At 40.3% G+C, this 21,347-nt stretch overlaps 1 protein-coding gene across 1 annotated transcript; it reads right to left on the reverse strand.

The window, feature by feature from the left end:
* Window positions 1-867: 867 nt before the first annotated feature.
* P2RY1 (purinergic receptor P2Y1) lies at window positions 868-7,669 on the reverse strand. Its single transcript, XM_027092752.1, has 2 exons — window positions 5,383-7,669; window positions 868-3,237 (listed from the first exon to the last, which is right to left on the reverse strand). Exon 1 carries the CDS (start codon window positions 6,540-6,542, stop codon window positions 5,421-5,423), a length of 1,122 nt encoding a protein of 373 aa, XP_026948553.1. The 5' UTR covers window positions 6,543-7,669; the 3' UTR covers window positions 868-3,237; window positions 5,383-5,420.
* Window positions 7,670-21,347: the final 13,678 nt, after the last annotated feature.

Genomic DNA, 21,347 nt, shown 5'->3' on the forward strand with positions numbered 1-21,347 from the left:
TATCTGTATAATTTCTGTGTATGCACTAAACAAACTTACACACACACACACACATATATACATAGCCACAAAACTCTGCCAAAGCTGATGTTAGTAAGTGAGGACTCCTGAGTGGTGAAGTCTGGATAGTATAGTCAATTAAGGAGTTAAAACTGAGTGACAGTATCTTAGGGGCTGCAAGAGATTTGCATTTTTCTACCCACAGGATTCTGTGATAGGGCACCTGTCTCAGCAGACAACCAAAAAATCCAGTGCAGGACCATAGTGCACTTACCTTCCCCACTAAGGAAAAAAAGTAATGCTTTAAGCATGTGTCCATTCCAGGTACAGCTTTTCACTGCATAGCAACATATATATGTGTGCATATGTGTGTGTGTGTGTGTGTGTGTGTGTGTGTCTATCAATATATAAACTTGAGAGAAGTAGGCAATGTAGGCTAATAGATAAACAGAAACCACAAAGGATTATTAGAATCACTACCTCCATGGATTAAAAAATTAGAGGAGGCATTACATTATATTAGATTACAGCTAACATTTTAAACACAGAACACTAGTATGAGAAATATGTATTAAGATTGTGTTCCATATTTTCCTCAAAGAATTAAATCAAGTTCCTATTAATATTTAAATATCAAATAATGATGATCTTATCAGTTACCTTGCACCAGGATTCTTTCTTTAACACTTCACTTCTTACAGTCCAGGCTACATGTTAAGAGATGCCTGTGCTGATTCAATATATCCTAGTATTAGTAGGATACTAGTAAGTAGTATTGCCAATATTTGCCAGCTGGTATAATGGTACATGTCAAAATTTGGGGAAACTTGTAAGTATTAGTACTATAATAACATAGAAGCCATCAGACCACATTTCATAGTTTTATTGAGACTTTTTCAGTTTTAACTGTCTATGGTAGGTACAATTCTAATGACCATGATTATATCAAAGCTCTGCTGTTATTACCAACAGCAGATACAAAGTTGGCTGCCATGCCATGGACACACACACACACACACACACACACACACACACACACACACATTCCAAGCTGTACACTCCTGCATGCAAACTTATAGGAAATATACATTCCTTTAAAACACAATTATGCACAATTAGTCTGGAATCTGTTAAGCTACCATTGATTTCGATAAACCTGAGAAAGCTCAAAATGTCAAGTAACACTGTTTCCATACTGCTCATTCAATGGCACTATTAATCACAAAGAAATCTAGTTCAATTATCTATATTAAAATTACAGATATTATAAAAATAAACATTTTGGCAAAAGCACTAAAACATACTAGAATTCAAATTCACAATTTTTGATATGTAACATATATTCCCCTTCATATTAATTTGTAATGATGTGTATAATACAATGTACAACAGAACTAAAAAACTGAAACAGGATTCAGCAGATAAATAATATACAGTTATTACTGTAAAAATTGGAATTAAAGTTATCAAATGAACAAAGAAAACAATAAAATTACTAGCAGTGTTGAACTTGCTGGTAGTGTGTTACTTAGAAACTCCATCTCACAGAAATTAAGATTATACTATTTCACCTTGAAACACAAAATAAAAATTGAAGCGGAATTGAGCACAGTAACTGATTACATCAGCTGCCTCTTTCTCTCCCCATCTCCCTAAAGTATTTCCTCAAACTCTAATGTTGTATCTGTAATGCCCATCTCACCATACTTCTAAAACGTAAGAGATCTCCTTTGAATTTAGGACAAGGCTTTTGCATTTGGAAATGGGAAGCTCTGACTGTATTTGGGGACACAATTCCAAATGTATTAAAAAGACAATATAAACTTTTCTACAATAGTATATAAAATGTAGACAGTACAGACCCAGTCTGGCTAAGATATTTTGTATTTACTATCGACTGACACCAAACTGTGTCTATGTAGAAAGAACCCTAAATAAAAAGAAAAACGTGCAAAAGCATTTGTAGAGAAGATGAATCACTTGTATCACAAAACAGATTTTCGTATTTTAGATAAAAGAAATCTGAAGACCTAAACATTTCAAGATACTGATATTTGGAAAGCATCATAATATACAGTAACTCTCATTTTTTATGCATCATATATTATGTAAAATACACCAGTGTGACATATTAATATTATACATTGTAATAAATATAATTCACCTCAGTATGTTGGAACTTTCAAGAAAGTTCTTCAGTCTGTACAATGGGAGGGCTGTGAGCTTCATCAATAAATACTATTATGATAGTTACAATTTGACCAGCAAAGTTAAAGCTTCACTATATCTCTAACTAATTACAAATCTTTATTGTCACTAGTCCAATTCCAGCTGCTACAAGCTGCTACAGTGCTATAAGCACTGACATCTCTTGTATCCAAAGGCAATGTAGTGCACTGCCCTGAGGAGACTGAGAAAACCTACAGGTCATATCCATATCACAGTCGGTGAACTTTGTATGAATTTTCAGTCAAGGACTGGAATTGAACAGTCCTGGAAAATACAGTAGCAGACTTCATGCACCTCTGGCTTTACCACATCCCCTAAGGCCCCAACAGATGGATGTCATCCAACCCTTTTAATCCACGGAGAGTGGGCTTGCCAGGGTCAAGAGTTCCACAGCTGGCCAAGTGGCAGTGTCACCATTTTAACTCCAAATCCTACTCTCATGCTGTATCTCTTCTTGGTCTGTGTTTTTAGCATTTCAGTGCAAACACTGATGCAAACAAGTGCAAACATTGTTTGCAAACAGGTGCAAACATTGATGTTCAAAGAGTCAAAGATGCCAACTGATGAGCCATAAAACGCCTTGAGCTTGGCATTCAAACAGTTTTGTAGTGTGAAATTTAGTTAACTGCTAAGTTCTGTAATTTTGACTCTTTTATCAAAATGCCAGTAGATTTCTGCCTTTACTCTTAAAATACCTACTCTTATCATATATCATGAATCAGATCTTCAGCCAATAGATCACCATTAGCAGACTCGTCCCAGAGACCAATTTGTGCCTGGAAGGGGTTGGAGAGATCATTCTTGTCACTATTAGGCAGGCATCTGCATATCATCATTGTCTACCATGTGATGTATGAAGCTAAAGAAGAAACACTCTGGAAAAAGCATGCCAAGGAGTAAAAGAGCACTTCTAGTCACTGTTCACCTCCACACTGGACCAAAAGAAAGTTCTCTGGAAGCTGAAACAACGTACTTAACACATACTGTAAACCAGCCTGGGCATCAGACCTAAAAGGAAGAACACTAAGTAAATGGTGAGGGAATATTATAGAAATGTGTACCATTAGCCTTCGAGTTTAAGGATGATATGGGCTTTGACATTTCCATTTTGGACAATTTAGTGATATTAATTGTGTCTCACTGAACATGATATTTGACAGGGGTAACACACTCATGACATATCTTAGTCTTTTTCTTTTAGGATTCCACAACAGACAACACTGCAGGGCCCTAACCAAATGAGAACCTAGCTAACCCTTCTCTTTTCTCAAAATGGGGAGGTGTAGGTAGGACATCTAGAAGGTTTCTTCTTGACTTAGTTTCTATAATTCTGTGCTTTAAGACTGAACCTGTGAAAAAGCAGCACTCTTTAGGATGGCTAAACACAGCTTTTCTTCATTGATCTTAGTGGCTGGAGCAAGTCTAGGAAGAAACTTTAGGGCTCTCACAAATCTGCAGTCCACTGAGGTCCTGCAAGAACTGAAGCCCAGCTCTGACTTCCCTGTCACCAGGTCCCACAGGGCGCTAGGGTTCTCACCTTGAGGCACAGCCCCAAACTGCTCTACATATAAAGTGCTTTCAAACAAGTTACCCCACCATCAGCTGCAGACTCTGATATTGGCTTTGTTGGGGGTACCTTCACCATTAAAAATTCCTTTGACACTGGATTTATTTATTTGGTGTTGGAAATTGTCACCTCACCTCATTATTCGACATTATATCGAATTTGACCATTTCAAAGGCTAGAAATGCCGCAATTCAATATTCACTGAAAATCGTTATTAAAGTTATTGAAGTATTTTACAGATTTGTCATTACTGCCCAGCAGAGGGAAAATATAAAAGAAAACACTGTCTGGTTAAACTATTGCTAGTCTGATTAGTAGTTTCTATACCTTACTCTTTAGTGCTGTGGTACTTCAAGTCCTTGAATTTAATTCCTCATATTTCCCTTTCCCATATGTCTGGAGTTTTTTCCTTCAAATATGAGGCTGTAAGATCCAGTGAAGCATCACAGCATTTCATTCTACCAACACAACCCATACACATTCTTCCTTCTTCTTTTTATATTGCATTTAATGTTTTCCAGCATTTGGAAGGAGCAAAAGCAAAACAAAACAAAAAAAGGGCCTTTACACCATAATTAATTTAAACTAAAGTCCTTATTCTAAAAATGTCTTCTCCCCACTCCCAGTTGCCTCATACGTTCGAGAATATGTTTGCCGGCTATGCATCATGGATGACTGTCAGCCACTCTCCCGCCTGCCCAACATCCCTCAACTCGCTAACAGTTATTCAACCTTGGTCTGTAATTTATCTGTGATTTTGAAAACTGTTTTTACAGATGGAAGTGAGCATTTGTACTGGAACACAAACACACTCCTAGGGCACTGCACAGCAGTGGTGCAAGTAAATGCTCTTTGTCACAGGAAGTCTAACAGAGTTTGTGGTGTTTACAAAGGAAAGTACATGCACTTTGATTATTTTGAAGGCATTTTACCTGTCAGATAATATATACAGGATTCCACCACCAAACATTTAGCACCCAACGCAGAGTGAGCAGTTTTCTAGAAATCACTGGGAGATAATCACTTTTGAGACTTGTCAATTCATTGACTTGATTTTTCTATTCAATTCTCCAAAGTAATTCAGCCAGCCATCACCTATGCTTACAGGACCAAGAAACACCCAGCTGCAATCTGTTCATCTGCTACCGAGTGAACCGAGTTTAGTATTCTGCTGTACTACAGTAATTTGAGGATGTGAAGTTTCAATTTGTTCCCACCTCAGATTATTAAAAACAATAAAGACTAGATGAATCACAAACTCAAGTTTCAGGTGGTCAGTTTTCTTGGAGAAGTTATTAATATCCAAATAGCTCCAGTACTCATGTAAACTTGAAACAGAAGAGCTTGCAAATTTTAAAGGCAGAAGAGAAAGTAAATATTTAAGGATAGTATTATTTTATGTTACATACTTCTGGTGAGAAAGAAGGAAGTCCTTGAAAGCAAACCCAAACAAGCTAAGTGTGGGTGTAGGCATTTCCACGTCTTTTTCTTTTTTTTAAACTCACTGCTTTCTTGGTTTGAATTTTCTCTAATCTTACTAGAAACTTAAAGGGGAAAAAAGCACTTGGCTCTATTAAGCATCCTACCATGTTACAAAAGTGGGTGTTGGGGGATTCTTGCGTCTTCACAAGCTTGTATCTCCGTTCTGCTTGAACTCGGATAAAATATTGAGAGTCATGTCTTCACTCTTGGACTGCAAATTTGCCTCACTTCTTCTGGAAGCTTTCCTGGTGGCTCGGGAGAGTCTCCTTCTGAAGGTATCTCCTGCCAAGAAATAGAGAATGGGGTCCACACAACTGTTGAGACTTGCTAGACCTCTTGTCACCTGATACGTGGCATAAACCCTGTCATTGAAAGCACACATTTCTGGGGTCTGAAAATCCAGCCGGGCCCTCAAATTCATTGTTTTCATCACGTGGAAAGGGATGTAAGACACAGCAAAAACAGTCAGTACAATAATCACCAGGTAAATGGATTTCCTCCTCAGAGGCGAATTGTCCAGGTCTTTGTAAATCAAAGCTCTCACAATTAATCCATAACAGCCCAAAATCAGCACCAAAGGGACACAGAACATGGCCACAGTCGTGCACATGCTGTAGATGAAATAACTTCGCAGGTACTCGTCTGAGGTGGTGTCATAGCAGGTGATGGTTTTGTTTTTCCGGATCCCGGTGCCGGAATAGAAGAGGATGGGGGAGATCCCCACCACCACGATGAGCCACACCAGCACGCTGATATAGACTGCGTTCTTCTTCTTCAGCCTGCCCAGGGACTTGAGCGGGTACACCACACCGCTGTACCGGTGCGCGCTGATGCAGGTCAGGAACAAGATGCTGCCATAGAGATTCACATGGAAGATGAACCTCTGCAGCTTGCACATGGCATCCCCGAAGATCCAGTCGGTCTTATTGAAGTAGTAGAAGATGAGCGCCGGCAGAGTCAGCACGTACAAGAAGTCCGCCAAGGCCAAGTTGAACATGTACACGGAGATGCCGCTCCACGGCTTCATGTGGAAAACGAACATCCAGATGGCCACGCTGTTGCCCAGGAAGCCGACAATGAACACCAAGATGTAGACAGCTGGCAGGTAGTAGAACTGGAAGCCTGTCTTGGTCAGCGCGCATTTGAACGGAGAGGCGACGGCGGCGGTGGAGGCCACTGTGCTGTTCCCCCAGGGCGAGCCCGGGCCGGCCAGGAAGGCAGCGTCCGTCCCATTGGGGACCGCCGGCCACAGCACCTCGGTCATTCTCTCCTCCCCGACTTAGGCGGCGGCTCCAAGGGGCGAGCGGCGGCAAGAGGGCGGCGGCGAGGGGCGCAGCGAGCATCGGAAAGGCGGGCGAGCAGACGGGAGGGGGCGCCGGGGAACTCTGCGGGAGGGGTCAAGCAGGGGCTCGCCCACGCCGGCTCCGGCCCCACGTTCGCCGCGGGCCATGAAATCTGCCCCGGGCCGCGACCGAACCGGGCTGGCCGGAGGACCAGCAACTTCCCGGTGAGGCTGGCAGCGCCGAGGTTACACAACAGGGCGCTACGGACACCGCCGCCGACAACTTTCCGACTGCGCTTTCCCGAGGGACCGCGGGTTCGCGCCGGAGAGCGCGCCGGGGGCTCAGTGAGGTCGAGCCAAACTCGCTGAGATGGGGAGGGCGCGCCCCAACCTCCTTCCCCCAAAGATCAACTTCGTTTGGGCATCTTCCTGCGCCCTACCTTGCAAGCCAGCAGCTCGGCTCTAGGGCCCGCGCCGCCGCCTCCGCGCCCCCGGCTCTCAGCGTCTGGGGGCCATCGGAGCGCGCGTGGTCGCAGACTCGTGTGCTTCTGGATCGCGTCCGGCTCGCCGTCTGTGTTAGCTCGCAGGCTCTTCTAGAGACCTGCTTGAATGCAGGCGGCGGGAGGGCGAGCCGGGCTCCCCGCGAGGATGGGCGGAGTTTGGGCACCCGGGCGAGTCCGCGCTCCTCCGGGAGGCGAGGGGCGTGCCTGCGCGAAGTTCGCCCGGGGCCGGAGGCGGCTTCTGGGAGAGCCGGTCTTCACCAGAGTCGGCGGTCAGGGCGCGCTCGGTCAGGGTCAGGGGTAGGGCTGGCTGCTGGAGAGCGATTGGTCCGAGAGCGCTCCGTGGCTCTTCCGCCAGCTATCTCGGCAGAGTGATGTTGCTGACACACAGGAAACCCCTCTGACCGCTCAGAGCCTTCTGCCTACAACCCTGGAGCGGACCGGAATGAGACTCAAGTCTCTAGGGCCCTCAAGAACCACGCCAGGTGTTTGCACGTTCCAAGCAGCCTGTAGTCCCCCTGTAGTCCCCAACTGGGAAAGCCCTGGCGTTGCAGTGCTCCGCGCTTCACCAGAGACCGGATTCCTGGCACTTGCAGGAACCTGCTGCTCCCAGAAAGCTTTCAAAGGAGGGAGGGTGGGGAGGGAAATGGGGAGAGTCTCTTTCTGTCCTTCTAGTCTGCCTTTCCGCTTTTATTTCAATATGGTTTCTCTTAATTAACCAAATGCTAATAAACCGACGTCAATTGGTAACATCAACGTGAAAATTTCTAAAAGGGCTTTGTAAAAGTATTAGTAGTTGATACTTGACGTTGCTTCAGCACAATTTGTTACCTACCACTTACAGACAACGCGGGGTCCCCAAATCTTCCTGTCCAGTACATTTAATTAAAGATCAAAGTCTGCAATAAAAAATAAATAAAAACATATTGTTCAGGAAATAACGAATAATAAATATAAATTTATATAGATAGATGTAAAGACAATTTCAACTCCAAAGTGATTAAGGTGTGCTTTGGGGGTTTTATTTCCAATCCTATTTCTTTAGGTTAAAGTGATTAGTCACAGGGCTTCTCTGGTGGCGGAGTGGTTGAGAGTCCGCCTGCCGATGCAGCGGATACGGGTTCGTGCCCCGGCCCGGGAAGATCCCACATGCCGCGGAGCGGCTGGGCCCGTGAGCCATGGCTGCTGAGCCTGCGCGTCGTCCGGAACCTGTGCTCCGCAACGGGAGAGGCCACAACAGTGAGAGGCCCGCAAACCGAAAAAAAAAAAAAAAAGAAGAAAGTGATTAGTCACAAATATCTCTGGTAAGTACCCTAACAATACTGGTTGAGACTTCCTTGAATACTACATTTATTCAAAAACTCATTTTCATGGCTTGAATGTATCAAATTTTAGAGCAATGCACTTCAACATTGTAGTTGAGCAAGTTTGATTGGAAAATGAATTAGCTATTGAGGGACATATTTAAATGGGCCCACACAGGGATGAATCTAGCAATCTTGACAATTTATTAATTAACATATGCTTTATGTGAAATAGTCACAAAGGCTTTTCTCTTTGAAGAAAAAAATCCCAGAAGAAAATATCTGTAAAATATATACCATAAAGATTTCTTTCTGGCCCCAGATGTTACATGATAATGTTCTCTTAAAAAATGCTCAAAGGAAAACCTGGAGCTCCTGGCTTTGATACCACAAAGGAAAATTCCCCACAAGGACCAGACAGTCCTTTCCAGGGACACATGTAGAAAGGACCATATCCAAACACATGGCATTGTGAGCACACTGGTATTTTGAGTTGTGGTCAATAAAACAGCATGAAAATAAATGATAAAACTAGAGTAAGTAACTCAAGGGCATGAATGTTGTTTTGAAAACAAGTCTCAATTGAAATGAATGCTACAGGCCTCAGTTTTCTCAACTATAAAAGAAGGGAGTTGGATTTGATTTTTTTTCCCATCCATATATGATTCTATAATTCCAAGTCTTAACATGAAACATTTTCATATTCTTTGATTAGGATGGTACTGACTGGGATTATTTTCTATTAAGAGAGAGAGGGAAGTGGAAGAAAACATTGACTTCCATTGGTACTCAATAGGTCCTAACTCCTCACTCTTCCCATTTTTCATTTGCAACATAAGCAATATGTAACCTCATTCAGAAGTCTGTTGCAAATGCATTAACCCATAATGTGAGTGTTTGGAAAAGTACACTTAGTCTAAATACCATTAAGTACTTTCAGAAAACTTCACACTTTATTAGGCATTTGGAGAAGATACTTGTCCTAAGTGGACCACAGATTTTTTTTTTTTTTTTTTTTTTGCGGTACTCGGGCCTCTCACTGTGTGGCCTCTCCCATTGCGGAGCACAGGCTCCGGACGCGCAGGCCCAGCGGCCATGGCTCACGGGCCCAGCCGCTCCACAGCATGTGGGATCTTCGCCGACCGGGACACGAACCCGTGTCCCCTGCATCGGCAGGCGGACTCTCAACCACTGCGCCACCAGGGAAGCCCCACCACAGACTTTTTAAAATGAGATAAAAAAGGTTGATTTTGTAAACTCTGCTTTTACATGCCACATATTTTAGATTTGAAATATGTTTAAGTTGTATTTTAAATCAAAATTGTGCTTTTGAGAAATAATTTATGTATTCAGTTATTGTTTGTTGACTGTGTTAACTTTCTATTTGTAATACATTGGACTAGATTTAATAAAGGAAAAAATAAAATACCATCTAAAACCCAATAACATGTAAGTATTTATTGATGCTTAAATACCAAATATAAATGCCTTAAAGTTATGAAAAGAATATGTTTCATATCTTTAAGTGACTTACCTCAAACATTTTGTATTAATTTGTTTTTTATTTCATTAATGATGTAAATGTCTGACTTGAAGAGATTAACAATTTAGTTGGAAATGCAAAGAACTTACAGGGTTAACCATGATAATAACATATAACAATAGCAATAATAATAAGCCTTTCTTATATACTCAGCACTATGCACAGTGCTGGGTCCTTTAATCCTTAAAATATCCTACGGTAATTGACAGTCATATCCCTTTTTTTTTTTTTTTTTTTTTTTTTTTTGCGCTACGCGGGCCTCTCACTGTTGTGGCCTCTCCTGTTGTGGAGCACAGGGTCCGGACGCGCAGGCCCAGCGGCCATGGCTCACGGGCCCAGCCGCTCTGCGGCACGTGGGATCCTCCCGGACCGGGGCACGAACCCGCGTCCCCTGCATCGGCAGGCGGACTCTCAACCACTGCGCCACCAGGGAAGCCCCAATATCCCTATTTTATAAGTGGTGAAACGAAGGCACAGAGAGGTTAAGTAACTCATTCAGAGTCATACAGTAGAAACTGGGATTTAAACTGAAGCCATCTATCCCTAAAGGCCACACATTTAACCACCATTCTATGATAAAATACACACTAGTACAGGGCACTGATAGGAAAATTAACTGTTAGTGGCCACTACTAAAAAAGATTGAGTATAGAAAGTGTTATTCCCAAAGCCTTCTATCAAGAGAGAAAATTTTGAGCCAGGTCTTGAAGGTACTGATAGTCAGAGTATTTCAGAAGCTTCCCAAATGTTCTGCTCTCCTTAGGCTTTTAAAAAAATAGCCAACAATTTATATATAATTTGAGAAGTGACAGACAATTCTAGGAAAGTCAAACCTGTTCAGTTTCAGACTCATAAACAAAAAGGCTGCCCTTCTTGTTACAAAGTTTCTAATAACCATCTTTACAAAGGTTCTTCTTTCCCTTTTTCTTAAGTCACAGAAAATCCAACAATCATTGAGGATGGAAAGATTATTGAAAACATTTGAATCGAGGGCTACAAGCATAAAAAGAAAAAAACTTCTGATAAACATAAAATGTAAAGGGTGGGGCTTCCCTGGTGGCGCAGTGGTTGAGAGTCCGCCTGCCGATGCAGGGGACGCAGGTTCGTGCCCCGGTCCGGGAAGATCCCACGTGCCGCGGAGCGGCTGGGCCTGTGAGCCGTGGCCGCTGGGCCTGCGCATCCAGAGCCTGTGCTCCACAACGGGAGAGGCCACAACAGTGAGAGGCCCGCGTACTGCAAAAAAAAAATGTAAAGGGTGGCAGAGAGAAGGGAGAGCTAATGGGTAGGCCAATTCAGGATTTTGCAGGTGAGAGAGGATGAGACTCTGCTTTGGGAGACGAGGGAATCCTTTGAGAGATCCCTCCAAGAATAATAACTAAAGTGTGATAACTTCTGAGATATTCCTTAAGAAAGTGAGGAGACTCTTCTATTCTCCAAGAAGAATATAGGAGAAAGAAAGAAGAAAGAAGCCCAAGGAATTCACAGCTGGTATCCTCCAGTGAGTTAGAGGTGAGAGGGCTAAGGTGGGGCAGGAGTGGAAAAAGCACACAGAGAAAGGATGAAAGACGGTCCTGTGCTGGGCAGGGCCCGGCTGCTCCTATAAATGATTCACTTGTCATGGATCCAGTCAGTAGGGGTCCTGAAATTTATTTCATTAAGAATCACCTCAGCAGTATAGGACACAGAATAGGAGATAGCCTGGTTGCTCCAGGGTTAGAATGAATAAGAGGAGAGGAGAGTAAGGGACCAGGGAGGCTGAAGAAAGAGGGAGGGGAAAGGAAAGGGAGGAAGGAGATGAAGGTGCAAGAGGGGAACTGTGTAGGGGAGAAGAGAAAGCAAGGTGCTTGCACACAACTGATAGGGAACTTTGGAAATCTCACAAAGCGTTGCTTTCCAATTATTTAGGTTTGAATCTGGGTAGCTGTGGGGGAAGGGGTCTGGGAGGTGGTGAGATGACACAGACTGAGGGGTCCCGTGGTTAGAATAATGTGCCGTTTGAGTATCTGCCCCTTCGCAGATGACATTGAGCTTGGTTTTCTTTTCTTTTTGTTTCAGTTCAATGAAGTTTCTTTTTTTTTTTTTGAAGTGTAGTTGATTTGATTTACAATGTTGTATTAGTTTCAGGTATACAGAAAAATGATTCATATATATGAATATATATATGAATGAATATATATATGAATATATATATATATATATAGGCTAGGTTTTCCATCTGCGTGCTATCACTTACAAGGACCTGTAAAATCCCAGGCCACCTAAATCTTTTCATCCTTCACAAAATTTCTTGCTCCCAGAAGTTAAGAATAGTCAAGGAAACTGCTTCCCTATAGTGCCCTTTTTAGTATTTACTTTCCTTATTCCCATCCACATGAAGCCCTAGTCCCTAGTCTTGGTCACTTTATAATAGTTTTAAAAGAATTTATGTTAAATCCAGAATAAAAATGCCAGTCCTGGCTTGTCGTCTTTCTCTAATCATTATATATGATAAATATTCCCTTTGTTCTCTTTGTATCTGACCTCTCTGGTTTCACAAAAGCATGTCTCACAACATTTACTGATAATAGATTGGAAATGCTATATTACATGCCAGTTTTTCTACAATTTTCTTTTTTTATTTTAAAATAATTTATTTATTTATTCTTGGCTGCGTTGGGTCTTCGTTGCTGCATGCGGGCTTTCTCTAGTTGTGGCCAGCGGGGACTGCTCTTCGTTGCAGCTCTCATTGGGGAGCTTCTCTTGGTGTGGAGCACAGGCTCTAGGCACGCGGGCTTCAGTAGTTGTGGCTCATGGGCTCAGTAGTTGTGGCTCGCAGGCTCTAGAGCACAGGCTCAGTAGCTGTGGCGCATGGGCTTAGTTGCTCCATGGCATGTGGGATCTTCCCGGACCAGGGCTCAAACCCGTGTCCCCTGCATTGGCTGGTGGATTCCTAACCACTGCGCCACCAGGGAGGTGCCTAGAATTTCATTATACACTTAGCTTTTTCAGGAGATAGGAAGTGTTTGTAAAGCCTGTGGGTGCAGAAGTATCTTTAAAGCCAGTTACCCATATCCAAGATCTTACACCATACTCATGGACCCATGGAGGGTTTCCATGGTAGCACAAAGGGTAAAAATATGACATTATTTGAGTGTCATTTGTCATCGTTATTATATCCACCATAAATAAATTGTTGATTTCTGATACATCCATATTTTGAGTGCATAAGCTAAATCCCAAATAGGTAAATGAAAACCATGTTGAAAATAAAGAAATACCTGTTTTCCTCATGTTAAGTCACAGATTCCATCAGCTCACTCCTGGGATGTTGATCTCAATTATGTCCTGAGAGTTTCACATTTTTATTTTTCTTTTCTTTTTTAAATTTAAACATTTTTTTAAATTGAAGTATAGTTGATTTACAACATTGTGTTAATTTCTGCTGTACGGCAAAGTGATTCATATATATATATATATTCTTTTTTTCATATTTTTTCCATTATGGTTTATCATAGGATACTGAATATAGTTCTCTGTGCTATATAGTGCTGTACACATTTTTCAAGATTAAACTTAATAGCAGTTGTTGTCATTCAAACTTCAGATTTTGGAATTTGGCTTTCTGAAAATTTGATAAGTTTTCACCCGTGGCACTCAAAGTGTGAACCAATTTTAAGCAGATGAGCATTGTGTCCATTTTTATAATTTTTTAATTTAGATTCTTGTAGAAAAGCTGGCAGGAAGGGCTTATCCAAGAGGGTCTTCTTACAACAAGCACAAGATTGAATACTCTGCTGGAAAGATACCTGTGTAGCTGAAGAAAGCATCTAATATGTCAACATACTAAAGTGAAATAGACCCATGTTTTGTCTATAGAAACAATAAAATGGAATAAAATATAGTTCAATATAGAAACAGTTATTTATAGCTGACAGAGAACTCAAATAGTGTAGGTTATGCTTCAAGTGGAGAAATAATCAGTTACTCCTTGACAAATTCTTACGTTTTCAATGACAGGGTTTAGCAGAACCTCAACATTACTTCTGATTTTCATCTTTCAGCTTCAGTTCTAGACACCTGATATTGCAGCTAAATATTTATCTTAGAGACTGTATCATAGTTATAATAACCATGTAATTAAATACTATCTTAGCTCACCAGCAACGTCTGCTTTGAGTCTCTTAGCACAGTTTCTCAAACTTGACTGTGCATACAGATCAGTGGCGGGATCTTGCTAAAATGCAGTTGTAGGTATGGGGTGGAGCCCAAGGCTTTGCATTTGCAACAAGTTCTGTTTGATGTCCAAGCTCCTCATCCAACCACTACACTCTGAGTGGCAAGATTTTACATGATCCTGCCTGACATTGCTTTACTATGGCAATGGAAAAATGCTGTAGCTGCTCCTATCCAGTGACTAAAACACGTTAAGGGTTTAGCAATCGTGAACTGTGGTATGCATGTGCCACGTGCTGTTTGGAATGCTTTTTATGTATTAGCTCATAGCACGTGGTTTTGGAGAATAAGACAGAACTGGGTTCAAAGGTCAGTTAGGGCCACTTAATAGCTGTGCAACTAGACACATGGCCAAACCTGTGTCGTGTCAGTGTTCTTATCAAATAACTCCTATATCACAAGATAGCTGTAAGAATGTGATTGTGTGAGTAAAGTGTTTAGGACTGTGCCTGGTACATAGTAAGTGTGTAATAAACACTAGCTATTATCATCATGATTATTTATAATACTATCATTTTTACCTTAATGGATATAACTTGATAAGTGGGCCTTTGGATGTAAGAAACAAGATTCATCAAAACCAGCTTGAACAAATAAAGTGACTTTATTGGAAGGGTACAGGAGTGGGGGCTTTAGAAGAAAGAAGGTATAGGAACTTGAAAATCATGTATTTTGCCTGTTCTCTCTACTTCTCTAAAGACATGGGATCTCTGTTCTCTGCCCTTCTCTGTTCAGCCACTGATTTTCTTTCCCTCCCTCCTTCTTTTTCTTCCTTTCTTCTTCCTCTTCTCCTCTTCCCTCTCTCTGCAAAACAGTTTTCTATTCCTACACGGATATGACTCAAAGTGGCAACCCAAAGCCTAGCATTATTTCCAATAATAACTTCCTAGGGAAAGATTCTGGACTGACATGGTCAAATTCACTTTGGCCTGGAGGTGAAGGGGATGAGCCAGGCGATCAGAGCCTTCCTCCAGGGCTGAGTGACAGAATCCAAGAGAAAGAGAAGTATAGCCTACCTGTCTTAGGAGGAAATATGGGGGCAGGGAGTGACATTGTTATCACCTCTGGTATAGAAGGCAGTACAACCATGGATGTGATTGATGGGTGGAGAGGAAGAGGGAAAACAAGGGTTTCAGGAATACAGTTGTGACTGGCAAACTCCAGAGCTTCAAGGAGGCTAGAGGATTGTGCCTGGGACCATTCAGAGCCTGGTGGAGAAAACAGTGCTCCAAGATTGGTGAGACAAGGCCCTGGGAACCTACTGCTTTGGCAGGGAAGTTGCTGAGAGTTAGCTCCCAATGGGAGCACCCAAGTGGAGATCTACAGAGCATATGGAAAAACTGAGAAGAATGAATGAACTAAGAAGGCAGAAGGCAGAAAAATCCTGTTGTCTTACCTCTTTTGTCTTTGCTAAGGACGTATAGAAGAAAGGATGAAAAAAAAAAAAAGAAGGAAAAAAGAATCTTTGCATTCCTGCCAGGAAAATGAAAGTCTTCCTTCAATCAAAGATAAATTATGAGGTTCTGCTTCCATGATGGAAACCAGCCCCAAGGTATGGTAATTTCTCCCAGGACCTTCATTATTAATTCAGTTGGGAGGAAACCAAGGGACATACTTACAGTAATTTGAGTCTTTGGAAATAAGGAGTTTGACGTGAGCTTTGGAGCAGCAGAGAAATTGAATTTGATTTAGAGAATGAGTGCCTCAGAAGAAAGTGGAAGGCAAGTCTGGAAAAACTTTGTGGTGATTGCGTGAACACTTCATAGCTGAAAGCCCTGTTCATTCTCCTCGGGCATGAAATTGTGGCTGTAGGATACATTATAATTTGCTTTAGCAAGATAGCATGAGAGATTAGATTAGATTTCATCTCCAATGAAGGTGGCAGACTGGTAAGGGTTTGGATTGAAAGTGTATGTATAAAGGACAGGTGTGGCAAGGGGAAGCAGCGTTGGACTACCAACCTAATACTTTTCACTTAGAAACAGGCAAAGATTAGTACTCACATGGGGATCCTCAGGAATTGGCCAAAGATAGACTTTACAAAGTCACGAAATGAGTGTTAGGTAAGTAAGGAAGAGTGGTTTAGAAATGGAGGATAAGGTTGATTTCTTTAATTACAAAAAAAGGGAGGGGAGAAGCAAAAATTTGTAAATAGTTGTTCTGGGGAAGAAGGTCAACTTTATAGCATTCACCCCAAAGCATGCTGTATGTTATAATAAAATATATTTTATATGCTACATTATAATCAATGCAAGAGTTCTTCCTGCTCAGAATAACTGCAGGGAAAAGTTGTGGAGCTCTAAGAGAAGGAAATGACGTGGGACAAGCTTTTCAAGAGCAGAAGGGGAAATAAAGCAGTTCTACTCTGGCCATGGAAGGAAAAAAGGCAGAGGGAAACAGGTATAGTCGGTACGATGAACAAGAGGTAGGTCTGTAAATCAGCTGGGCTATGAGGAAAGAGACAAAATCTCCTTACCTCTGAGAAGGCCATTCTGATTAGAAGTCCTTAGAAGTAATATATGAGGAAGGGAAGGGAACCCATCGCTTTCTTCTCATGGAGTAAAAGACTGAAGAAAATGAATATCACATCTCAAAGATGTACATACACAGTATTAAATATATTAAGTATTAAAAGATTATATGAGGAAATTGGAATATGAGGAATATGGTATATGGTGATATATGAGGAAATCTAGGAGGAAATACAGTGTAAATTTTCAGGCAGTGAGGAGAGCCAGACGAAGAAAAAGGAGAAGGAGAAGAAGAAATCAGTCAATGATAAAAGAAACATTGGTCATCAAAGAAACCTTTAAGGATTGATAAAGTTCCTATAACTCTGGATAAAGCAGAACTTAAAGTTACAGTATGTAATAAAAAAACTCAGGCCTCAGAAGATTGATTACGTAGCACTCTGAAATGAAAAGCGTATATGTGTCTGAACATATAAACACACACACACACGTGTGTGTGTGTGTGTGTGTGTGTGTGTGTGTATTAGAGAAAGGAGCAAGATTGAAAATGAAGGAAGGAGGACTTGTGGCTCCTCAGTTAGGGAAGTTGAAGAAGGATTATCCATTATCACGTGGATAATCTAAAATGTGATTGGAAAAAAATGTGGCTAATGCCATGGTGACAACACTGAAGAAAGAAATAAGTTAATTATTACCAGACTTCAACATTCCAGAAGTGAATGACCTGATGGCTTTTTTAGGGAGGAAACTCTTTCTAGGTTAATGGCCTCAGCTGAATTCCTTCTGTAGACTGCCTGACTGACTTGTCTCCTATATTGTTGGTTTATGGGAGGCTATTAGAATAGCAAGTATGATGAAATAAAGAGACTCACCAATCATTTTTAAAATGTATTTAATTTCTAATAAAAATTACTCAACTAATTACCCAAGAACAGGATTATTGTGGGAAGAAAAGTTACTGCAGATAAGTCTCACACACAGACACACAGACACACACACACACACTCAGAAAAAACAGAGGCAAAATTCTATACCTTGGGACAACCAATATTAACATTTACTCATCCAAAGATTTTTCCTTTCAAATATAGTCATGTGAATATATATTTATATGTATATTTTAAATTAGGGTACTATATAATTGTATCTTGCCTTCCTGCCAGGATGTAAATATATGTATATATACCTATCTTACCATTTCTTTCCATTTTCTTAATGCTGACAGAACACTACTAGTAGTTGAAAGGATAAAGGAAAGAAAACTAGATAAATAGTTTCCTGGCATTACTAAACAAGAAAGTCTGACACAATAACAGAGGACTTGATACATAAAATACAAAGAAGCCCTGTAAAGGGACAAAGGGAACTTGGTTTCCTTAAGAGATATCATGGTGCATCAGTTAAGTTTAGATCAAGACTTTGAATCAGGTAAACAATAATTTTCTTTCCAGTAACAAAGGTAAAGCACTTACCTCTTAAGTTACTGCAAAAACTTTATATCCCAATATTCCCTGGTCAGAAGTTTTCAGATAGAAAAGAATCAACATGGCAGATGGCATGGATATGTAGTATTTTAATGTAGTTCTACATGAAATGAAAAAAAAAATCAAACACAAAAGAATTAACATTTAAGGTGCAAAAGTGAGATGGATATTTAGTCTGAATTCATTACAAGGACAAAGATGAAATGTTTAAGATAATAAAAAAATAAGGAAGAAGTATTTAATACATTAATAAACTATACAATAAGTTGTAGTAAGAGACATTAAACCCCAAAGAAGAGCCAAAAAATTGTATTTATATGGAAAATATAAGGAAAATTCAAAGATAAATTAGAAGTTGGAAACAGGAAAGCGAACATAATGAGAAATTACAAAAAGTTGTTTTTGAAAATAGGGTGATTCAGGACGTAGTAGTTATTCACAGCCATCACCAGGATAGTTATAAGAATAATAGCTGGTATTTTCTGAGCACTTACTGTGGGAAGTCTAAGGACTTAATGATAAAAAGATAGTTCTCTGCCAAAGAGTCAGGGTTTTCTAGAAATGGAAAAGAGACAAAAACAGAAAAGATAAGGGAGAATAGAAGCATTTGAGACACAGGAAAAGACCCTAAAGTTAAACAGAAACATAAAGTAAGTTAAATACAAGGAAATGTCAAAGTAAATCAATATCTACAAAATAGAGGCTGCTGAATTTGATGATGAATGTATAAAAAAAAATCCATTAAGAAGCTACAGGAAATAAAACTAGGGCAAAGCAGAGTTACCACACAGAACGTTTTGTAAAACCCCCAAAACTCCTAATTAAAACCAATATAGGAAATACATGGCAGTTCTCCAAAAGAAGCATGTAAGTATAAAGTACCTCCTAATAAGGGAATGCACTATAGGAAAAGATTTGAGAGCCAGGTGGCTGAAGTTATTAACTGGAGAAGTCACATCCAGGAGCTGGGAGAAGCAGGCAAGAGGAAGGTTTAAACACAAATTCATTGGGTATTATTAGAAGGAAAAGAAAGGATCCAAAAGGCCTAATCATGGGGATAAAATCCTTCTGGGAGAGCAGAAACGCAGGAGCCTGTAAATGAGTGAAGGAAACAGGAGGATGTGCCCAATGGGAAAAACCACATCATAGAAAAGAGGAGGAAGAATGAGTTGAAGGGAAAAGAAAATATAAGAAATTGATTTTCAGAGCCATGCAAATTGTTGGTTGGGGAAAAGTTATAAATGCATACATAAGTAGTACTTTTAAATATCATCTGTAACTGTGAATATATGAAGTGAATATTTCATATTCATTCAGTGAATATATGAAGATAAAATATTACATATAGAAAATAAACATCAGAACACAAACACTATTTCATTTGCTAAATTCTGGAATATGAGGAAGTAGGATCCATTAGGCCCAAGGTATTGAAGATGCAAGGGTAATTCCAATGGCTTCCTCGTAATGGTATCAAATTAAGAAGACTAGGAGGGACTTCCCTGGTGGCACAGTGGTTAAGAATCCGCCTGCCAATGCAGGCGACACGGGTTCGAGCCCTGGTCCAGGAAGATCCCACATGCCACGGAGTAACTGAGCCCGTGCACCACAACTACTACAACCCACAAGCCACAACTATTGAGCCCATGTGTCACAACTACTGAAGCCTGCACGCCTAGTGCCCGTGCTCCACAACAAGAGAAGGCACCACAATGACAAGCCTGTGCACCAAAACGAAGAGCAGCCCCCACTCGCCACAACTAGAGAAAGCCCGCGTGCAGCAACAAACACCCAACACAGCCAAAAATAAATAAATAAATTAATTAATTAATTTTAAAAAAAATAGGAGACTCACAAATTGGTTCTCTCTGGCTATTCCCCTTGAGGCATAAAGACACCAAGATAGAATGGCTGCCTTCTTTTCTAGCTAGGGTAAGCAACTCAGTGCTTCGAATGTGATGTTTGCTTTTTCTCAATAACGGAATTGTTATAATATGTATTTTTGTGCTTTTCAACAGTTAAAGACATTGGGGCTTCAAAAATGATTGAAGTTTCCCCTTCATCCTCAGAGCAGAGAGTGTGCCAATATCTAATAATTCTCCATTTCTCAGTAACCCTTAAACATTGCTTCTCTAAAATCAGCAATTTGACCTTCCAATATAACTCTGATGTCTCTTTTCCTGTGAATTTTTAAAAATTGAGACAAGTAACAAGATGAGGTATTTTTGATGTAAATTTGGATGACTTTGCAGGAAGGATAAAAATGAAAATTACCTAGAACTCAAAACCGTTGGTACACAAATATCACCTAAGTGAGTAAGTGAAAAGTAGAATCAATATTAGATTCTAACCTCAGCTCTCCCACTGCCTGACAATGGGCACTTAACCTCCCTGTGCAGCTTGGGAGTATTAATTTCTATATCTAGTCACCTCTTTGAATATTTTGAGAATTAGATAATGAACTTGCTCTTTGAGCTATTTGGAAAAACCAATGGTACATAATTTTTTTTAAGTGTTGTTTAAAATCTTGTGTCTTGCAAAGAAAAAAAATGTATTTAGCTATTTGAGATGCTATATTCAGTCAAATATGTATTCTTTGTATAACATCTAACATAAAAGTATGCCCTAAGTACTGGTTTTTACTATTTACCACATTAGTACTTAATAACATGGAATCTAGATTATTATTCTATTATAGGCTAATTCTTTTGAAACACAAGAAAATAGATAATATGAACCTGTATGCAGCAAAAAATATTTTTCATTCTATTTCTTTTTCCTAAAATAGGACTTTCATTATGTTTTCTGTGCTCAAAGGACTTATATTTTCTCCCAATTTCATTAAGTTGGGATTTTTAAAGACTTTGTAACAGCCCCAAGTCTTCCTTTCCAAACCCTGTCCTTAAGTCAAGGCAATGTCGTTCTATTCCCCACGTATCCTGTGATAATTCTGGTCTACTCACTTTTTCATGTCATTTGCTCTTCCTTTCACTGTCGTCTCTGCCTTTTCCATTTTTTTTTATTCTTTAAAAACCTTGAAGAACTGATGCAGTGAAAAACTGATATATATACAAATACACATATGTAAGTGTATTATGTATATATGTATGTTTATATGTGATATCTAATAGTCAAAGCCAATAATAAAACAATTATTTGTATACATTTTTAACTTCCCCATAATATTCAAAGATTTTGTTTTCATGCGATTGTTTTCAATGTTCAAACTCTCTTCCCTCCCATTTTGTTGTTTTCCCTGATGGGAAGCCCCCT

Source organism: Aethalodelphis obliquidens, unplaced genomic scaffold (genome assembly GCF_003676395.1).
Source record: "Aethalodelphis obliquidens isolate GAN/ISIS:26980383/991018 unplaced genomic scaffold, ASM367639v1 scaffold81, whole genome shotgun sequence".
NCBI lineage: Eukaryota > Metazoa > Chordata > Mammalia > Artiodactyla > Delphinidae > Aethalodelphis > Aethalodelphis obliquidens.